The following is a 16976-nucleotide window of genomic DNA, read 5'->3' as shown; positions in this document are numbered from 1 at the left end:
AGAAAACAACAACAAACAACCTTACTTAAAAAGGAACAAAGAATTAAATTGGATTTCTCTTTAGAAATCGTGCAAACAAGACTAAAGTGGAGTGAAATATTTAACAGCATTGAAAGAAAAACCCACCAACCTTAGAATTCTGTATCCAGCAAAATCATCCTTCAAAAGTCAAGGAAAAACAAAGAATTTCTCAGACAAAAACTGAGGCAATCTGTTGCCAGTAGACTGCCCTGAGGGAAATGTCAAAAGAAGGTTATCAAAAAGAAGGAATATAGGCCAGGTGTGGTGGCTCACATCTATAATATCAGCACTTTGGAAGGCCAAGGTGGGAGGATCCCTTAAGCCCAGGAGTTCAAGACCAGCTTGGGCAACATAGTGAGTGAGACCTTGTCTCTACAAAAAAATAAACAAAATTAGCCATGCGTGGTGGCCTATGCTTTCAGTCCCAGCTCTGTGGGAGGCTGAGGTGAGAGGGTTGCTTGAGTCCAGGAATTTGAGGCTGAAGTGAGCTGAACACTCCAGCCTAGGCAACAGAGCAAGACTCTGTCTCCAAAAAAAAAAAAAAAGGAAAATTTGTATCTATGTGAAGAAAGGAAGAATATTAGAAAAGGAATAAATAAAAGTAACATAAAATTCTGTTCTTACTATTCTTAATCTAAGATAACAGTTTGCTCAAAATAATGATAGCAACAATGTATTTTTTGATTACAGCTCATGGGTAAGTGAAATTTATGACAGCAGTGTTGTAAGGGATAGGCAGGAGGATCAGGGAATACTGTTATATGGCACTTGTACTATCTGTGAAATGTTACAGTGCTATTTAAAAGAGGACTTGAATTAGTTATAAATGTATACTTCAAACTCAAGGGCTGGCAGTTAAAAACAGTTTAAAAAGTATAATTTACTCAATTAATATGCTATGAGAGGGAAAAATATTGTCTTATACAATGCTCAATTAAACCAGAGAAGGCAGAATAAAAATGGGATACACACACAGAAAGAAACAGCAAGCGCAATGAATAAAAAACTGTAAGAAATATGGTAGATATTAATCCAACTGTATCAATCATCATTTTTAATGTCAGCAGTCTAAAGACATCAGCTAAAAGACAGAGACTGTCAGAGTAGATTAAAAAAAAACAAGATCTAACTATATGGTCTACAAGAAACCCACTTTCAAAATAAAGACACTGCTAGATTAAAAGTAAAGGGATGGAAAAAGATAGGCACACACAGTAATTTAAAGAAAGTGGGAGGAGCTATGTTAATTTAAGACAAAGTAGGGCAAGGAAAACTATCAGAGATAAAGAGGGGCATTACATAATGGTATCCGGGCCAATTCTCCAAGAGAACATAACGCTTCTTAATGTGTATGTGTCCAGCAACAGAATTAAAATATGTGAGGCAAAAACTGATAGAACTGGAAGGAGAAACAGATGACACTACTATTATAGTTGGACACATCAACATGTCTCCCCAGTCAGTTAAGGACATAACTGAACTAAACAGCACCATCAATCAGCTGGATTTAATATCAACATTTGTGGAATATTTTATCCAAGAAAAGCAGAATACACAGCTCTTCTCACACAGAACATTCATCATGATAGACCATGTTCTGGGCCATAAAATGCACCTTTAACAAATTTTAAAAAATCATGTAAAAGTATGGTCTCAGACCACAGTGAAATTAAACTGGAAATCAGTAACAGAAAGATAGTTGGAAAGCTCCAAAATACCTGTAGACTAAACAATACATTTCTAAACAACATACATATTAAATAATTCAATAAAACTTAATACTATTTCTAACTAAATGAAAATAAAACATCAAAATTTGTGAGATACAGTTAAAATAATGCTTCGAGGAAAATTTATAGCATTGAATGCACAAATTAGAAAAGATCTAAAACAAATAATCTAAGCTTTCAGGTTACAAAACTAGAAAAAGAGCAAATTAAATCCAAAGTAAGGAGAAGAAAAGATATAATTAAAATTAGAGCAGAAATCAATGAAACTGAGAACAGAAAATCAGTGGAGAAAAACTAACAAAAGCAAAAGCCAGATCTCTGTAAATATCAATGAACTGATAAACCTCTAGACATGTTAAATAAGTGTATTTCTATCAGCTGCCTTGCATTAAAATTTGTAATATGTTTTAAAAATTTCAATAGCTTTAGGGGTCCAGTGGTTTTTAGTTACATAGATGAATTGTACAGTGGTCAGCTCTGGGCTTTAGTGTACCTACCACCCAAACAGTGTACGTTGTACCCAGCAGGTGACTTTCTTCCCTCGCCTCCCTCTTCCATCCTCCCCTCATTCTGAGCCCCCACTGTCCACTCTACTACTCTGTAGACCTCTGCATACACACAGCTTAGCTCCAACTTCTAAGTGAGAACATGCAGTATTTGATTTTCTGATCCTGAGTTACCTCATTTAGGATAATGGCCTTCAGTTCCATCTAAGTGCTGCAAAATACATTATTTTGTTCTTTTTTATGGCTAGTGATATTCCAAGGTGTGTTTGTGTGTGTGTGTGCATTCCATTTCCTTTATCCACTCACTGGTTGATGAGGACTTACGTTGATTAGCTATCTTTGCAATTGTGAATTGTGCTGCAATAAACATATGAGTAAATGTATCCTTTTGTATAGAATGACTTCCTTTCCTTTGCGTAGATACCTACTAGTGGAATTCCTGGATCGAATGGTACATCTACCAGTAGTTCTTTGAGAAATCTCCATACTGTTTTCCATAGAGGTTGTATTAATTTACATTCCCACCAACAGCATGTAATCATTCTATTTTTACTGCATCTACATTAACATCTATTGTTTTTTGACTTTTTAAAAATGACCATTCTGATTGGGGTAAAATAGTATCTCATTGTGGTTTTATTTTGTAGTTTCCTGAGGATTTGTAGGGATGTTGAACATTTTTTCCTATGTTTACTGACCACTTGCATATATCTTCTTTTGAGAAATGTGTATTCATGTTGTTTGCCCACTTTTTAATGGAATTATTTGACTTTTTTCTTGCTGATTTGAGTTCCTTATAGATTCTGAGTATTAGTCCTTTTTCAGAAGTAAAGTTTGCAAATATTTCCTCCCAATTTGTAGGTTGTCTATTTACTTTGTTGATGATTTCTTTTGCCGTGGAGAAGCTTGTGAGTTTAATTAAGCCCCATTTATTTATTTTTGTTTTTACTGTATTTGCTTTTGGGGACTTAAGTCACGAATTCTTTGCCTAGGTAAATCTCCGGAAGAATTTTTCACAGGTTTTCTTCTAGAATTTTTTATGGCTTCAAGTCTTATATTTATGTCTCCAATCCATCTTAATTCTTGCATTTTTAATAGTGTTTGTTTTGTGTATGTAGATGCTGTTATTTGGTGCAAATAAATATGTTTCATCATTTATGCTACAAATGATCTACTTATCACATTTAATATCTGAAATCTACTTAGCCCCAAATTATTATTGTTGCCTCTGTTTACTTTTTGTGTCATTTGATTAAGCTTCTCCTCATTATTTTTTCCAGTTTGCTGTGTAATTTTATTCTAGGTGAGATTTTGTAAGGAAAATCTAGTTGTATTTCCTAACCCAATTTGAAGGCTTTTAAAGCTTTACCTGTATACATTTCATGCCAGAAATAACACTGGTTTTGACAGCTGTTTGTGTTTTTATATCCTAAGTACAATGCCTCATGACCAAAAGAAGACACTAATTAGAAGGGCTAGCCAGCAGAATGTCTAGCAGATATTTGGAACACATCTTTCTTTGACCCAAAGTTTAAAAGTGGGCCATTATTTGATTGTGATAAGGAAAATATCAAATAGAAACCTATTTTCAGCCTTTTATTTCTCTTCCATTGGTGCATCTGTTCTACTCCTCTGGCCCTGCTTCACTTGTAAAAGCAGTAGCTTACAATCATTAACCTCTGCGTAACTGCCATCAATCACCAAGCTCTTCAGGCTGAATATCTCAACCAGAAAGTAGAAAGTCACGACTCAGAAAAGTTCCACTTCAACTTTGGCATGATGCTTCACAAATGATCTTGATACACTTTGCAAAAATGTGTCCCCAAACCAACTTCCATTATTGACCATGAATATTTTCCAGCACTCAATCCCAACCTTCCACGTTCTCATTGCTTCCCTCCTTCCTGACTCCCCTTTCAAATCTTCTCTTCCCTCTCTCCTATCCATTTCCTTAGCCCTCTCCTCCTTAATCATTTCCACAGCTCTAATTAAACTCTGAATTTCCAGACATACATACTTCCATTCTCACTCCCAAAAGTTAGTGCTATATTTCTAGCCATTAGACAACTCTATCTGAAATTAATTACCAAAACCAACTATAATCCTCTTCCTTAAACTTTCTCCCAGTATTTTCCCCAGTATTGCTAGACTTAAAATAGGAGTCCTCAATTTCTTTATAATTTCTGTGGAATTCACACTTCCTTTCCCTTCGTTGCCTGTGTTCTCCTTTAGTAAGGGCTCTGTCACTTAACACTGTATTACTGCAGTAGTCTCTTAATGAGATTCCCTTTTCCAGACTCTTCTCCCTACGAGTCTATTCCAACAAAACTTGAAAAAAATCCAATTACCGCATGTCATTTCCTTACTTCAGCATCTACAGTTCTGGTAAGTAGATCAAGCAAACATACGAGGTCAACTTTCAAGAAGCCGCACTGTATTCACGGGCCACCTGTCCGCTGTTTACATCCAGATTCTATCCACCACAGATTCCAGTTCCTCCAGTCAGCATATCTTCATGCACTTCTCTTGTTACTACTTTATTTTTTTCTCACATTGTTTTCCCATTCTGAAATGTCACATTTCCTTCGTTTCCCAATCCTGTATTCCTTCAAACACATTTTCCCATGAAGGTTTCCAAACCCAGGGAGGTGGAAGTGGAGTTAAAGGAGCCTTATAGTAAAGAAAATCAAGAAAACAATGATGGCAGATAGAAGCATAGTCTATATAAAGGAATGGAGAGTGCTAATAATGGTTAATGTGTAGCATTTTCAACCACTTTAAAATATAATTATCTAAAGCAAAATCTAATTACCATTACCATGTATTGTGGTGTTTATTAACATATGTGAAAGTAAACTATAAGCAAATAATAGCCTAAAGAATAGGAGGAAATAGAAATACGCTCTTGTATGTAAATTGGTTATGACTGAAGGTAGACTAAGTTAAACATGTGTACTGCAAACTCTAGAAACAACCTCCAAACAATAAAACAGACATACAATGAGACAATAGCAGTGATAAAATGGAACCATAAAATATTCAACAAATCCAAAAGAAGGCAAAGAGAAAAAAAGCAACAAAGAAAAAAATAAACAAACAGCAAGATGGTATATTTAAACCCAACTATGTCATTAAGTGCATTAAATGAAAATGGGCTACACATTACATTAAGTCATAGTTTCTAACGAATAAGAAAAAAACAAGAATCGACTACATGCTGTCTAAAAGAATATCCACTTAAATATAATTGGCATAAGATAAAGGTATAATGATGGGAAAAGATATATTACACAAAAGCAAAAGAAAGGTGGAGTACTTATATTAATATCAGATGAAGTAGATTTCAAAACAAAGATTGCTGCTGTCTATACAGAAGAACATTTCCTAAGGATAAGGAGGTAAAGATGAGTGCAGTGATGTATGCCTGCAATCCCAGCTACTTGAAAGGCTGAGGCAAGAGGACTGCTTGAGCCCAGGAGTTCAAATTCAACCTGGACAAAATAGCAAGACCCACATCTCTTAAAAAAAAAAAAAAAAGAAAAAGAAAAAAAAAGATGAGGTAAATTCACCAAGAAAACAATCCTTAATCTATATATGTATGCAACTAACAATGGGGCTTCAAAATACATGAGGCAAAACCTAAAAGATAAAGTTCACGATTACAGTTGACAATATCAACAATCCTTTTTCAGAAACCAATAGAACAAGTAGGCAGAAAACCAGTAAGAATATAGAAGACATGAACAATACTACTAGCTGTCTTGACCTAATGAACACTAGTAGAACAATTTATGCAATAAAAGCAGAATACAGCTGACCCTTGAACAACATGAGTTGGAACTGCATAGGCCCACTTACACCCGAATTTTCTTCTGCATCTGCCACCTCTTGAGACAGCCAAGTCCAATCCCTCGTCTTCCTACTCCTCCTCAGCCTACTTAACATGAAGACAATGAAGAGGAAGACCTTTATGATAATCCACTTCCACTTCATGAATAGTAAATATATTTTTTCTTCCTTATTTTATTAATAATATTCCTTTCCTGTAGCTTACTATATTATAAAAATACAGTATATAATACACATAACATACAAAATATGTGTTAACTGTTCATTAAAGCTTCTGGTCAACAGTAGGCTACTAGTAGTTCAGTTTCTGGGGAGTGAAAAGTTACTGGGTTGAGCATGGTGCCCCTAACTCCCGCATTGTTCAAGGGTCAATGTAGAGATTCTTTCAAGTATATATAGAATATACAGCAGCGTAAGTCATTTTCTGGGCCATAAAACAAATCTTCTAAAGTGTAAAACAATTAAAATCATATAAACTGTGTTCTCCAACCACAAGAGAATTAAGCTAGGAATCAGTAACAGAAAGATAACTGAAAAATCCATATATTTGGAAATTATGGAATTACGGAAAATTGGAAATATTTGGAAATTGGAAATTAATCAACACACTTACAAATAACCCTTAAGAAGGAATCACAAGGGGAATTAAAACTCTTTTGAAATAAAAACACAGCACATCAAAATGTGCAAAGCATGACTAACAGTCCTTAGAGAGAAACTTCACTTAGATGACAAATTCCCTGAAAGACACAAAGAGCAAAATTCATCTGAGTAACAACAGATAACCACAACAGCCCTGCAACTATTAAATAAATTGAATTCACAGTGAAAAACTTACCAACAAAGACAAAACTCCAGGTCTAGGGAGAGCTTCACTGGTAAATCCCACCAAATATTTTGTTAATAAATAATACAAATCCCACAAAAACAATTCTATAAAATCAAAGAGAAAAGAGAAGTACTTCTCCTTTTGTTTTCAAAAAGCAAACATGATCCTGCAGTGAAAATTATACAAAGACATTTCAGGAAAAGAAGGTGACATAGTAATATCGCTCAGGACTTCAGGATACAAATAGCCTTAGAAATACAATGTGCCAATGCTCGCAATATATAACAACACGTCATGAACAAGTGGGTTTTTCAACAGAATGCAAGGTTCACTCAACTTTGGAAAATCAATGTTAATTCACCATTTTAATAGGACATAAAAGAGAAAAGTCATATGAGCATTGCAGTAAGTGCAGACAAAGCTTTAATAAAACTCAATACCCATTCATGATTTTAAAAACTCTCAGTAACCTAGGTCTAGAACTGCCTCAATCTGATAAAGGAGGTGTAAAACACCTATATTAACATCATGTTTTTATAACATATTATATTCAAATAATTCTGGGCTTAGAGAAGACTTACAAAAATATAGCACACATAGTTACCATATACCCTTTACCCACCTTCCTCTAATGTTAGTATCTTATATAGCCACAGTATGAATATCAAAACAAAGAAATTAACATCAGTACAATACTATTAACTAAACTACCAACTTTATTTCGATTTCACCAGTTTTTCTACCAATGCCCCTGCCTAGTCCAGGACCCAACCCAGGATCCCACATTGCAGTTAAGTCATCATGCCACCTTAGTTTCTCCAATCTATGAGAGTTCCATCATCATTCTTTGTCTATCACGAGGTTGACACTTTTGAAGTTATCAGGCCAGGTATTTTGAGGAATGTCCTGCCATGTGAGTTTTTCAGGTTTCCTCACGATTATATTGAGGTTATGCATCTCGGAGGAGAGCACTTCAAAAGTGATGTGCCGTTCTCAGAGCATCTTATCATGGGTTCCATGAAGTCAGTATCTTACTTACTGGTGATGTTAACCGTGATCACTTGGTTAAAACTGTGTTTTCCAGATCTCTCCACTGTAAAGTTAGTCATTTTACCTTTGTAAATGATAAATATTCACAGGGAGATATCTTGAGAGTATGGAAATATCCTCTTTCCTAAACTTTTGCTTACTAATTTTAGCATTCATAGGTGAATCCTGAATGAGCAATTTTCACTCAGGAGTTTTAATGGTAATTTCCTACTTTCCTCACCTCTTTTACATTAATTGGAATTCATCTGTAAGGAAGACATGTCCCTCTCAACACTTTATTTATTTAGACAATCAATCACTTATTTATGCAATATAGACTCATGATTACATATTTTATCCTTTGGATCATAAACTAACACTATATATTTTATTACTGAAATTGTTTCAGCTTTTGCCAGAGGACTCTTCAGGTTTGGGTACTTTCTATGTCTTGTCTTTTTTTTTTTTTTTTTTTTTTTTTTTTTAAGGCTCCCTCCTTACTTTCTGACATCACAAAATTCTCCAGGCTCATCTTTTTTTCTTCCCCCATAATAGTGCTGAAATCAGTCACACCCTCAAGGAGCCTTGATTCCTTTTATTGGAGAATAATATTTAGAAACCCAGATCTGGCTGCTAGATGTGCTCATTAACATCATATTTAATGGTGAAAGGGGCTTTTCTCCCTAAGACTAGAAACAAAGTCAGGATGCTCACTCTTACCACTATTCACATTATATTGAGGGTCTTAGCCAATACAGAAAGGCAAAAGAAGAAGAAAATGCATACAGATTAGAAATGAAGTAAAACTTTATTTACAGAAGATATGATTGTCTGTGCAGAGAATTGTAAGTAATCTACAAAAAAGGTTACTACAACTAATTCTTGCAAGCCTGCAGGAGAAAAGGTCAGTATGAAAAAACCAACTGTATTTCTATATAGTGGCAGCAAAACAAAGTGAAAATGAAATTCTAAATATCATTTCCCTTGGAAGACATGAAACACTTAAGGATAAACCTAACAAAATTTGTGTAAGACTTAAACATTGAAAATTACAAAACATTACTGAGAGAAATTAAAGATGACCTAAATAAATGGAGATAAATTGCATTCATGGATCTGAAGACTCATTGTTAAGATGTCAGCTCTCCCTAAATCTATCTACAGATTCAACACAGTCTCACACAAAATCTTAGCAGACTGACAGAGTGTAAAATTTATGTAGAAATCTATATAGACATTAATCTAGATAAATTCATGCTACAAAACACCCTGCTAGAGAATCTTAAAGCTTGAAGGTACTTAAAGAATCATATCTTTTGCATGAGTAAATGACCTGTCCATGTCCACAAAGAAAGCAAGAAGCAAATCCAGGACCAGGATCCAACTTTGTTCTTTCATGTTTTGATACTGTGCTCTTTAGAGTGGAACATCACGCTACTTGTAATTCAGATTACTTCACTTTTTACTTTGCCTAGGAAGAGATTCAGACCTCCTCAACAGATGCCAGAATCTCTAGATGTGCCATCACCTCTTGATGTGCAGCAATAAGTAGAAAAATAGCCAATAATTATGTGATAATAAATTAACAAGAATAAATTTACCAAAACTTATTAATAAAAATGTAACAATAATCCCTGATCTTATGAATTAATTGACTTTTACAATAAATTACACATTTTAAAGATATAAGGACTCCATAAAAATGTTTTATTTTATAAATGATTTAGTAATTTACACTGAAACACTGAAATTTTAACTGAATTCATTAAAACAGCTACTAACGTCAGGCTGGTTCTCAAAATTAATTTCGTGTTCATCTGTGATATGATACAAACCCAAATAGACTCAATCACATTTTCCTTTCAGAAAGAAACTGAAATTTAAAAGTGCTGCTATAATAAAGTTGCTCCTTCAAGTATGTATGGGGCTGCAGAGAACACCAGAGCCTCGGGGGTCACGCAGGATGCCGTGAGTAAGCCTGTAGATGGCATCAATCCACGACCAATCTATTATTTACAGAAACAGTCATTTTTTGGTTGTGCTTCTTTATGCAAGATATTTAACACTTCTGCTCAAATTAAGTGGCACCCATTTAAAAAAAATAATTATAACAACTTGAAGGAATTTATCTACATACGTCATCAGAAGTTGTTTTGGCAGCTCCTCCTCCCTGCCAGAGCTGCTGGCTCCCCTAATTCCATTCCCACATGGTAGCTGCTGGCTGTCTTACTATCACCTTTACACTGGGCGTGTCTAGCCCAGTGGAGCTGAGACAGGATAGGCCTTGCTTCCTTACTGGTACACTGGTTGGGCTCTCAGAGCTTTCTCCAGGTGGGGCCAAACTCTTATTTAACATGAATAGCTGAACACTGAGATAAGGAAACTTTGTAGCTAATCTTATTGTCCTCACAGGACTAAGGAGGTCCATATTTTGGCCCTTCTTTGAATTTACAGGGCCACATTGGTACCCCAACCACTGTCTCTTAAAGAAATGGTTCTTTTCCTCTTCTTTTTTTTGGAGTAAGTCCTCCTAGAAGAGGGTGTCTAGAAGGGATGATATTTAGTTGTAGCTTATTATTAGCTATTTATTAAAAATAAAACCATGCATGATTTCTGGGAGACACAGCAAGCCCTCATCTCTTCCAGGTTTTTTTGTTGTGTACTGACACGATGAAAACAGTACACAGCTCATTAGGGGCATTCCTATATATGCATGCAACTCATAAGGAACATCCTCAGTGAGACAAAGTGGATGTAAAATTGTCTATAAGAAGATAATAAACATTTAGCACATTTAAGAATGCTCAAATGCTTCTCATCAAAGTTGTGAAGGATTCAGTACTTAACATGGTACTTTAGACATAGAAGAAACTCAGGATATGTGAGTTGAATCGAGTAGAGGTGTCTAACATGAGGCACCTATTTTAAATTCCTAGTTACAAGAAACAGATCGAAAATCACCACACTCCCAGTGACCAATAACATAATACAGACATGAAGTGCTTGTGTTACTTCCTCCTAACTCATCTAATTCATATGACATAATTCTATCTTTACCTTAAGGCTTAACGGAGAAGAACACCTGGCACATAATAGACCCGAAATAAATGTTGTTGACTAATAAATGTTTCAGAGAAAAATATGAAATGTTGGAATAAACTGAAAGGCATCCCTAAAATAATCCCTAAAACTAAAAATAATTACAGAAAAATTTGGAGTAAATTATTGAATGAAAAATATTTCATAGTAAAAATTTTATATAAGCATCTGAAAATCAAAATATCAAAATCAATGAATGTACTAACAATATCTGAGGTGGTTTAAAAAAAAAAAAGCGGGTAGCGGGGGACAGACATAATAATATTCCGTTCCTGAACTCAAGCAAAAATTGCAGTATTTAAAACAAGAAGGGTGGGTGCAGTGGTTCACATAATCCCAGCACTTTGGGAGGCCAAGGAGGGAGGATTGTTTGAGCCCAGGAATTCAATATCATACCAGGCAACATGGCAAAACCTACAAAAAGTACCAAAAAATTAGGCAGGTATGGTAACTCACACCTGCAGTTCGAGTTACTTGGGAGGCTGAGGTGAGAGGTAGAGGCTGCTAAGCTGTGATTGTGCCACTGCACTCCAGCCTGGCCAACAGAGACCTTGCCTCAAAAAATACATAAATAAATAAAAACAAGTAATAAGCAGATCACAATAAAACTAAACATATATAATTAGTAGTGTTCTTTTTTTTTTTTTTTTTTTTTAAGCGATTGGGTCTCACTCTGTCATCCAGGCTGGAGTACAGTGGTGTAATCATAGCTCACTGCAGCCTCAACCTCAACCTCCTGGGCTCAAGCGATTCTCCTGCCTGCCTTAGCAGCCTCCTCAGGAGTGTGCCACCACGCCCAGCTGATTTTTTTATTTTTCTTGTAGAGATGGGGTCTCACTGTGTTGCCCATGCTGGTCTCAAACTCCTGGCCTCAAGTGATCCTCCCACCTCGGCCTTCCAAAGTGCTGGGATTACAGGCATGAGCCACCATGCCTGGCCTAGCAGTATTCATTTTGTGGGCAATAAAGTTCTGTTTCAAATGACAGAAAAGTCCAAAATAAGACATTGTGTTTACTACTTCATTAAATATTAAAAACAAATTTCTTTAAATTCCTTTTAAAACAAAGATTTGTATAAATGCATCTGAAGTGTTTACTTTAAAATTAAAGACATAAGGGCAAATTAAAAATTTTTAACTAGTTTTTTAAAGAAAAAATAATACTGGGTATCTTTTTTAAAATTAAAGAAATAACGAGAGGCAAACTAACAAATTATTATGGGAAAAATAGAAAAATAAATTCTGTGATCATATTGAATAAAATTTCAAGAGGCATTTAGGAAGTCAAAATTATAAGTAAAATTTTGTGCACAGAAGTTCAGTAATCACTTAAATGTCGGTAAAATGGAAAGTATCATTACATCATTAACTTTTAATCACTTAAAATATTTTTACTATAAATTCATTTTAGCAGTGCAGCCAAAATATATACACACTATGCCATAAAGATATCTTACCTTTTTATCATATACATCTTGCCAGTTTACTCCAGAAAAGAAACTGTGTCTCATAATTTCTTTTGCATCATCTGGTCCTCCACCAAGGCTATGAGAACAGAAATAAAATTAAGTACAAAACATTTACATAAGCTCAAAGCATAACAAAAAAAAAAAAGGTTTTGTGAAAGTGTAATTTTCCGCACAATAAATAGTTCTTGGGATAAACAGCTCTAAAAGTAAACAGCTTTTGCTGTAAGTTCTATTTTTCCTAATATGGTTATAAGAACTAGCTTCAGAAGAGTATAGTATTTGGAAAAGAGCAGAGGCTTTGGAGATAGATCTGGAAGAAGCAACCATCTCTGGCACTTATGAGATGTGTGACAACAGAAAAGAGGCTTAACCTCAGTTTTCTAATCTGCAGAGTGAGGAATAATAATATTTGCTGGTGGGTCACTGCAATGGTTAGAAACAACATAAGAATATTGTTTGGCTGTGTCCCCACCCAAATCTCATCTTGAACTGTAGCTCCCATAATCCCCATGTGTCATGGGAGGGACCAGGTGGGAGGTAACTGAATCATGGGGGCGGGTTTTTCCCATGCTGTTTCATGAGAGTCAGTAAGTCTCATGAGATCTGATGGTTTTACAAAGGGCGGTTCCCCTGCACATGCTCTTGGGTGCCGCCATGTAAGATGTGCCTCTGCTTCTCCTTCACCTTCTACTATGATTGTGAGGCCTCCCTAGCCAAGTGGAACTGTGAGTCCAATAAACCCCTTTTTCTTTATAAATTATGCAGTCTCAGGTATTTCTTCATAGCAGTATGAAAATGGATTAATAATAGGTAAGGAAATTCTGGTGTTTTCTGGCTTATTCAATTTAATATAGTACATATTACTAAGAATAAAGGAACTAAAAGTGAGAAATAGAAAGAACAGGAGGAAATGAGGGAAAAAGAACAAGAAAAGGAAGAGAAAATAAACCTATATATCTGAATTTAATATAGTTGGCTTTATTTGGACTTGTTCATTATTAGAAATGATATGTACCGGTAAGTGCTTAACAACCAGCTCTCTGTGAGCAATCATGCATTTATACAAATATAATTTTTTTTTTTTTTCCAAGGGCATAGTAGATACCAGGTGCTCAGAGCAGAGCAGCCATGGAGCTGCTGGGACTGAACCTTGCCTGACCTAGCCACAACCACACCCCAGACATAAAAATTTAAATTTTACTGATATAAAGAATGCAAAACAAAATTTACAAAGATCATAGAATATACAATGTTGTGTATTGTAAATTAGTCACCTGATTCTCACAGAAAACTTGTTAATTTTTGTTGTACTCCAAAGCCACTAATGGATGCAACTTACGATTAGTTTCAACATGAATACTGGTTGACATTTTCGTTTATGCTAAAGTCAAAGCTGAAAGTGATACAATGGAGACTTCAGAACTTCACTTGTCAGTTATGTGAGTGACTTCCTTGCTAAATGGTTAATAACTTTGGGACAGTGGAAGAAGACTCACTTTTTGGTGCTATTTACAATGTAACGAATATGGACACAACAAACTTTTAAATTTAATCTGCATTATTAACATTTTCTCTTAAGTCTAAACAATCAACAAGACCGTAAGTCCAGCCCCAACTCATACTATTTGCCAATTCTGGTGATATAAATTCTCCCACCGTGGCCAATTTTGAGCTACCAGTAAGATGTCACTGAACACGTAGGCAGAAAGAGACGCATCGTAGAAAACCATTATATATTATGTCCATAGAGATACAGCAGACATAACTAATCTCAAAAATACAGATAACAGTGAAACTTAACAAATTAAGGAGTAATGAGTTTTGAGTATCTATGACCTTTGCTTTTCCTATTCTTAACTAGTAAATTTATATAATTTTTAATAATGACCATAATCTACAACCAGCTCACAAAATTGGTGAAAATTTCACAGTTGGTTCTTGAGAGCCGGTATATGCTAACTCCAACACACCACTGGGTTGGAAGAAAACCAAGTAGGTCACAGAAAACAAATACAGATGCTCCTAAACTTAACGATGGGTTATGTCTAGATAAACCCACATTTCAACTTAAGATGGGTTTATCTGGATGCAATTCCATCATTAGTTGAGGAGCATACTAAATACGCATCACTTTTGCACCATCATAAAGTCAAAAAATTGTCAAGCCATCGTAGGTTGGAAATCATTTATAATTATACAATTCTAATGACTTCTGGTTATTAGATCTAAGAAACACATGACTGGGAAGAACCTAGGATCCTTTGACACACAGTCAAAATGGAAAACAGTCAACTGATACCTGAGTATCTTTAGTGATGATAAATGATTCACATCAGCTGGGTCTCCAACTCCCAGATCCTTATAAAATTCTCTAACTGAACTACACCCCAGAGATGGGACTTTTAGGTTTGATCATAATAGTGCTGTTTGATGTTTGCATTTGGAATTTTCAGACTGGTAGTTCTGTATTCAGTGAGAGCTCAGCATTTCAGACCCTGCCCTCTTTTTCATTCTATTTCAATTGTGTAGGGTTTCTTCCCCAGGAGACTGCAAACTCCTTTGAAGACAAGGAGAGTGCTGGATTATCCAAAAGGCATTCTAAGCTTGTGCTTAGGGAACCAGAGAAGCAAAAGCACCAAAACACGTTTCTGAAAAGCATTTAATATTTTCAAGCATGCATCAACATAGTCTGCATGAGAAACATCAAAGCTCCATGGCATTTTCTTACACTTATGTTATAGTTTATTTCAATACTGTTTTCATTTGAATTGTACTTGAGATGGGAGTTGGAGTGGAGAATCATAATCATTTTGTAAATAAAATGTTTTAATCCAGCTTTAGTTATCCATTTTTGTAACTCCTCAAGTTTTCTAGCAATACTTTGGTTTTGAACATAGCCAGCATTTATTCTATATTTATCAAATACATGTAAAACTAAAATATCAGCTATGAATACTATGCAAAGTCTGAGAATACAATCAGACTTCCATTTTAGAAGCTAGGAGAAATTCTTTAACACACTTCCTCAATGTGTGAAACTGTCAAAAATTTCAGTGTCAATGACTCTCTAATATACAATTTAAGACTTCAAAAATAATAACAAAATATGCTTTGAAGTAAGATATTTATGTCTAGAATACTAAACTCCAGTATCAGAATGCCAAACTAAATCCTCAGCTACTATGAATTCCTTTACTATTAGGAACATCACAGAATTCACATTTTCCTAATGTTACTGAATACATGAGGTCATGTTTTTCCTATCAACTCTGCATAGGAAGATAAAGGAGGGGCTAACAGAATGAACATAAAGGATGGAGAGTAAGAAATAAAAGCAAAATGATAGTTGACCCTTGGATAGCACTAACAGCAATTCAATAAGACATACCAGAAAAATTCCAGTAGTATTTAAAATAGCTGTGTAGAAAAAATGAAGAGTTGTATTATAATGCTATCATTACTTATGTTTCCAAAGACTTTTCAAGATCCTTGTTAGTTTCCTTTTCTTTCTGCCCCTGAAACTGAGGTTCCCTAAGATTCTGTCCTGAGGCCCTCTTCTCCTTATCCACTACCCTCGCCACTACTAACTTGGCTCTAGCTACCTCCTAGATATAGTTATGGGCTCCCAATCCATATAGTCAGTTACTGTGTTTTTTTAAGCATTGATTCTATTATTTCCAGCTGCTCACTTGACATTTCCATCTTGGTTTTATATAGAAACTTCAGACTCAGTGTACCCAAAGTTATTATCAACATCTACCCCCATCAAGTCTCGTTGGTTTGCATACCCTGTCTGTTAATCACCCTAGCTGGAAACCTCAGAGGGATTCCTGACTCCTCCTACTTCCTCACAGTTTCTAGTTAATCATAACCTCTATCACTTGTGTACTACTGCTTCAGGTAGGACTCCATCTATTATCTGAACAATTCCATAAATATTCTTTAAAAAAAAAAAAAAAAAAGACAGGGACTCACTCTATTGCCCAGGCTGGAGTGCAATGGTGTCAACTTGGCTCACTGCAGTCTCGACCTCCTGGGCTCCAGCCATTCTCCCACCTCAGCCTCCCAAGTAGCTGGGACTACAGCATGTGCCACCTCACCCAGCATTTCTTTTTTAACAGAGATGAATCTTGCTATGTTGCCCAGATTGGTCCCTGAACTCCCAACCTCAAGTGATCTTCCTGCCTCAGTCTCCCAAAGTGCTGGGATTACAGGCGTAAGCCACTGTGCCCGGCCCAATAAACACTTTTAACTGCTCTGCCTGCCCCTGGATCCTCACTCATCTAATCTGTCCATGACAAAGATGCCAGAGTTACCTTTTCATGACACAAATCTGATTATACTATCCCTTGCTCTAAATACTTAAGCACTATCTCATCCTCTTCTGAATAAAGATTAAATATTTTCTAAGAAACCTAAGATCCTTATTATCTAATATCAGCTTCA

The 16976-nt window shown here is 35.5% G+C and overlaps 1 protein-coding gene and 1 long non-coding RNA gene across 6 annotated transcripts in view; both read right to left on the bottom strand.

Annotated features, from left to right (window-relative positions):
• Nucleotides 1-16976, bottom strand: part of AKT3 (AKT serine/threonine kinase 3) — a 362856-nt gene that overhangs the window by 36911 nt on the left and 308969 nt on the right. For all 5 annotated transcript variants that reach the window (XM_005539655.5, XM_065531593.2, XM_065531583.2 and 2 more), the window contains one exon: nucleotides 12519-12606. In XM_005539655.5, coding sequence (XP_005539712.2) covers nucleotides 12519-12606 — 88 coding nt within the window. The remainder of the gene's footprint in view (nucleotides 1-12518; nucleotides 12607-16976) is intronic.
• LOC141410017 (uncharacterized) lies at nucleotides 4794-7050 on the bottom strand. Its single transcript, XR_012433233.1, has 2 exons — nucleotides 6945-7050; nucleotides 4794-4927 (listed from the first exon to the last, which is right to left on the bottom strand). It is a non-coding gene; the product is annotated as an uncharacterized lncRNA (long non-coding RNA).

This window comes from Macaca fascicularis, chromosome 1, assembly GCF_037993035.2.
Source record: "Macaca fascicularis isolate 582-1 chromosome 1, T2T-MFA8v1.1".
Classification (NCBI taxonomy): domain Eukaryota; kingdom Metazoa; phylum Chordata; class Mammalia; order Primates; family Cercopithecidae; genus Macaca; species Macaca fascicularis.
The sequence above is the reverse complement of the archived record's forward strand: the minus strand, read 5'-3'. Positions and strand labels throughout refer to the sequence as shown.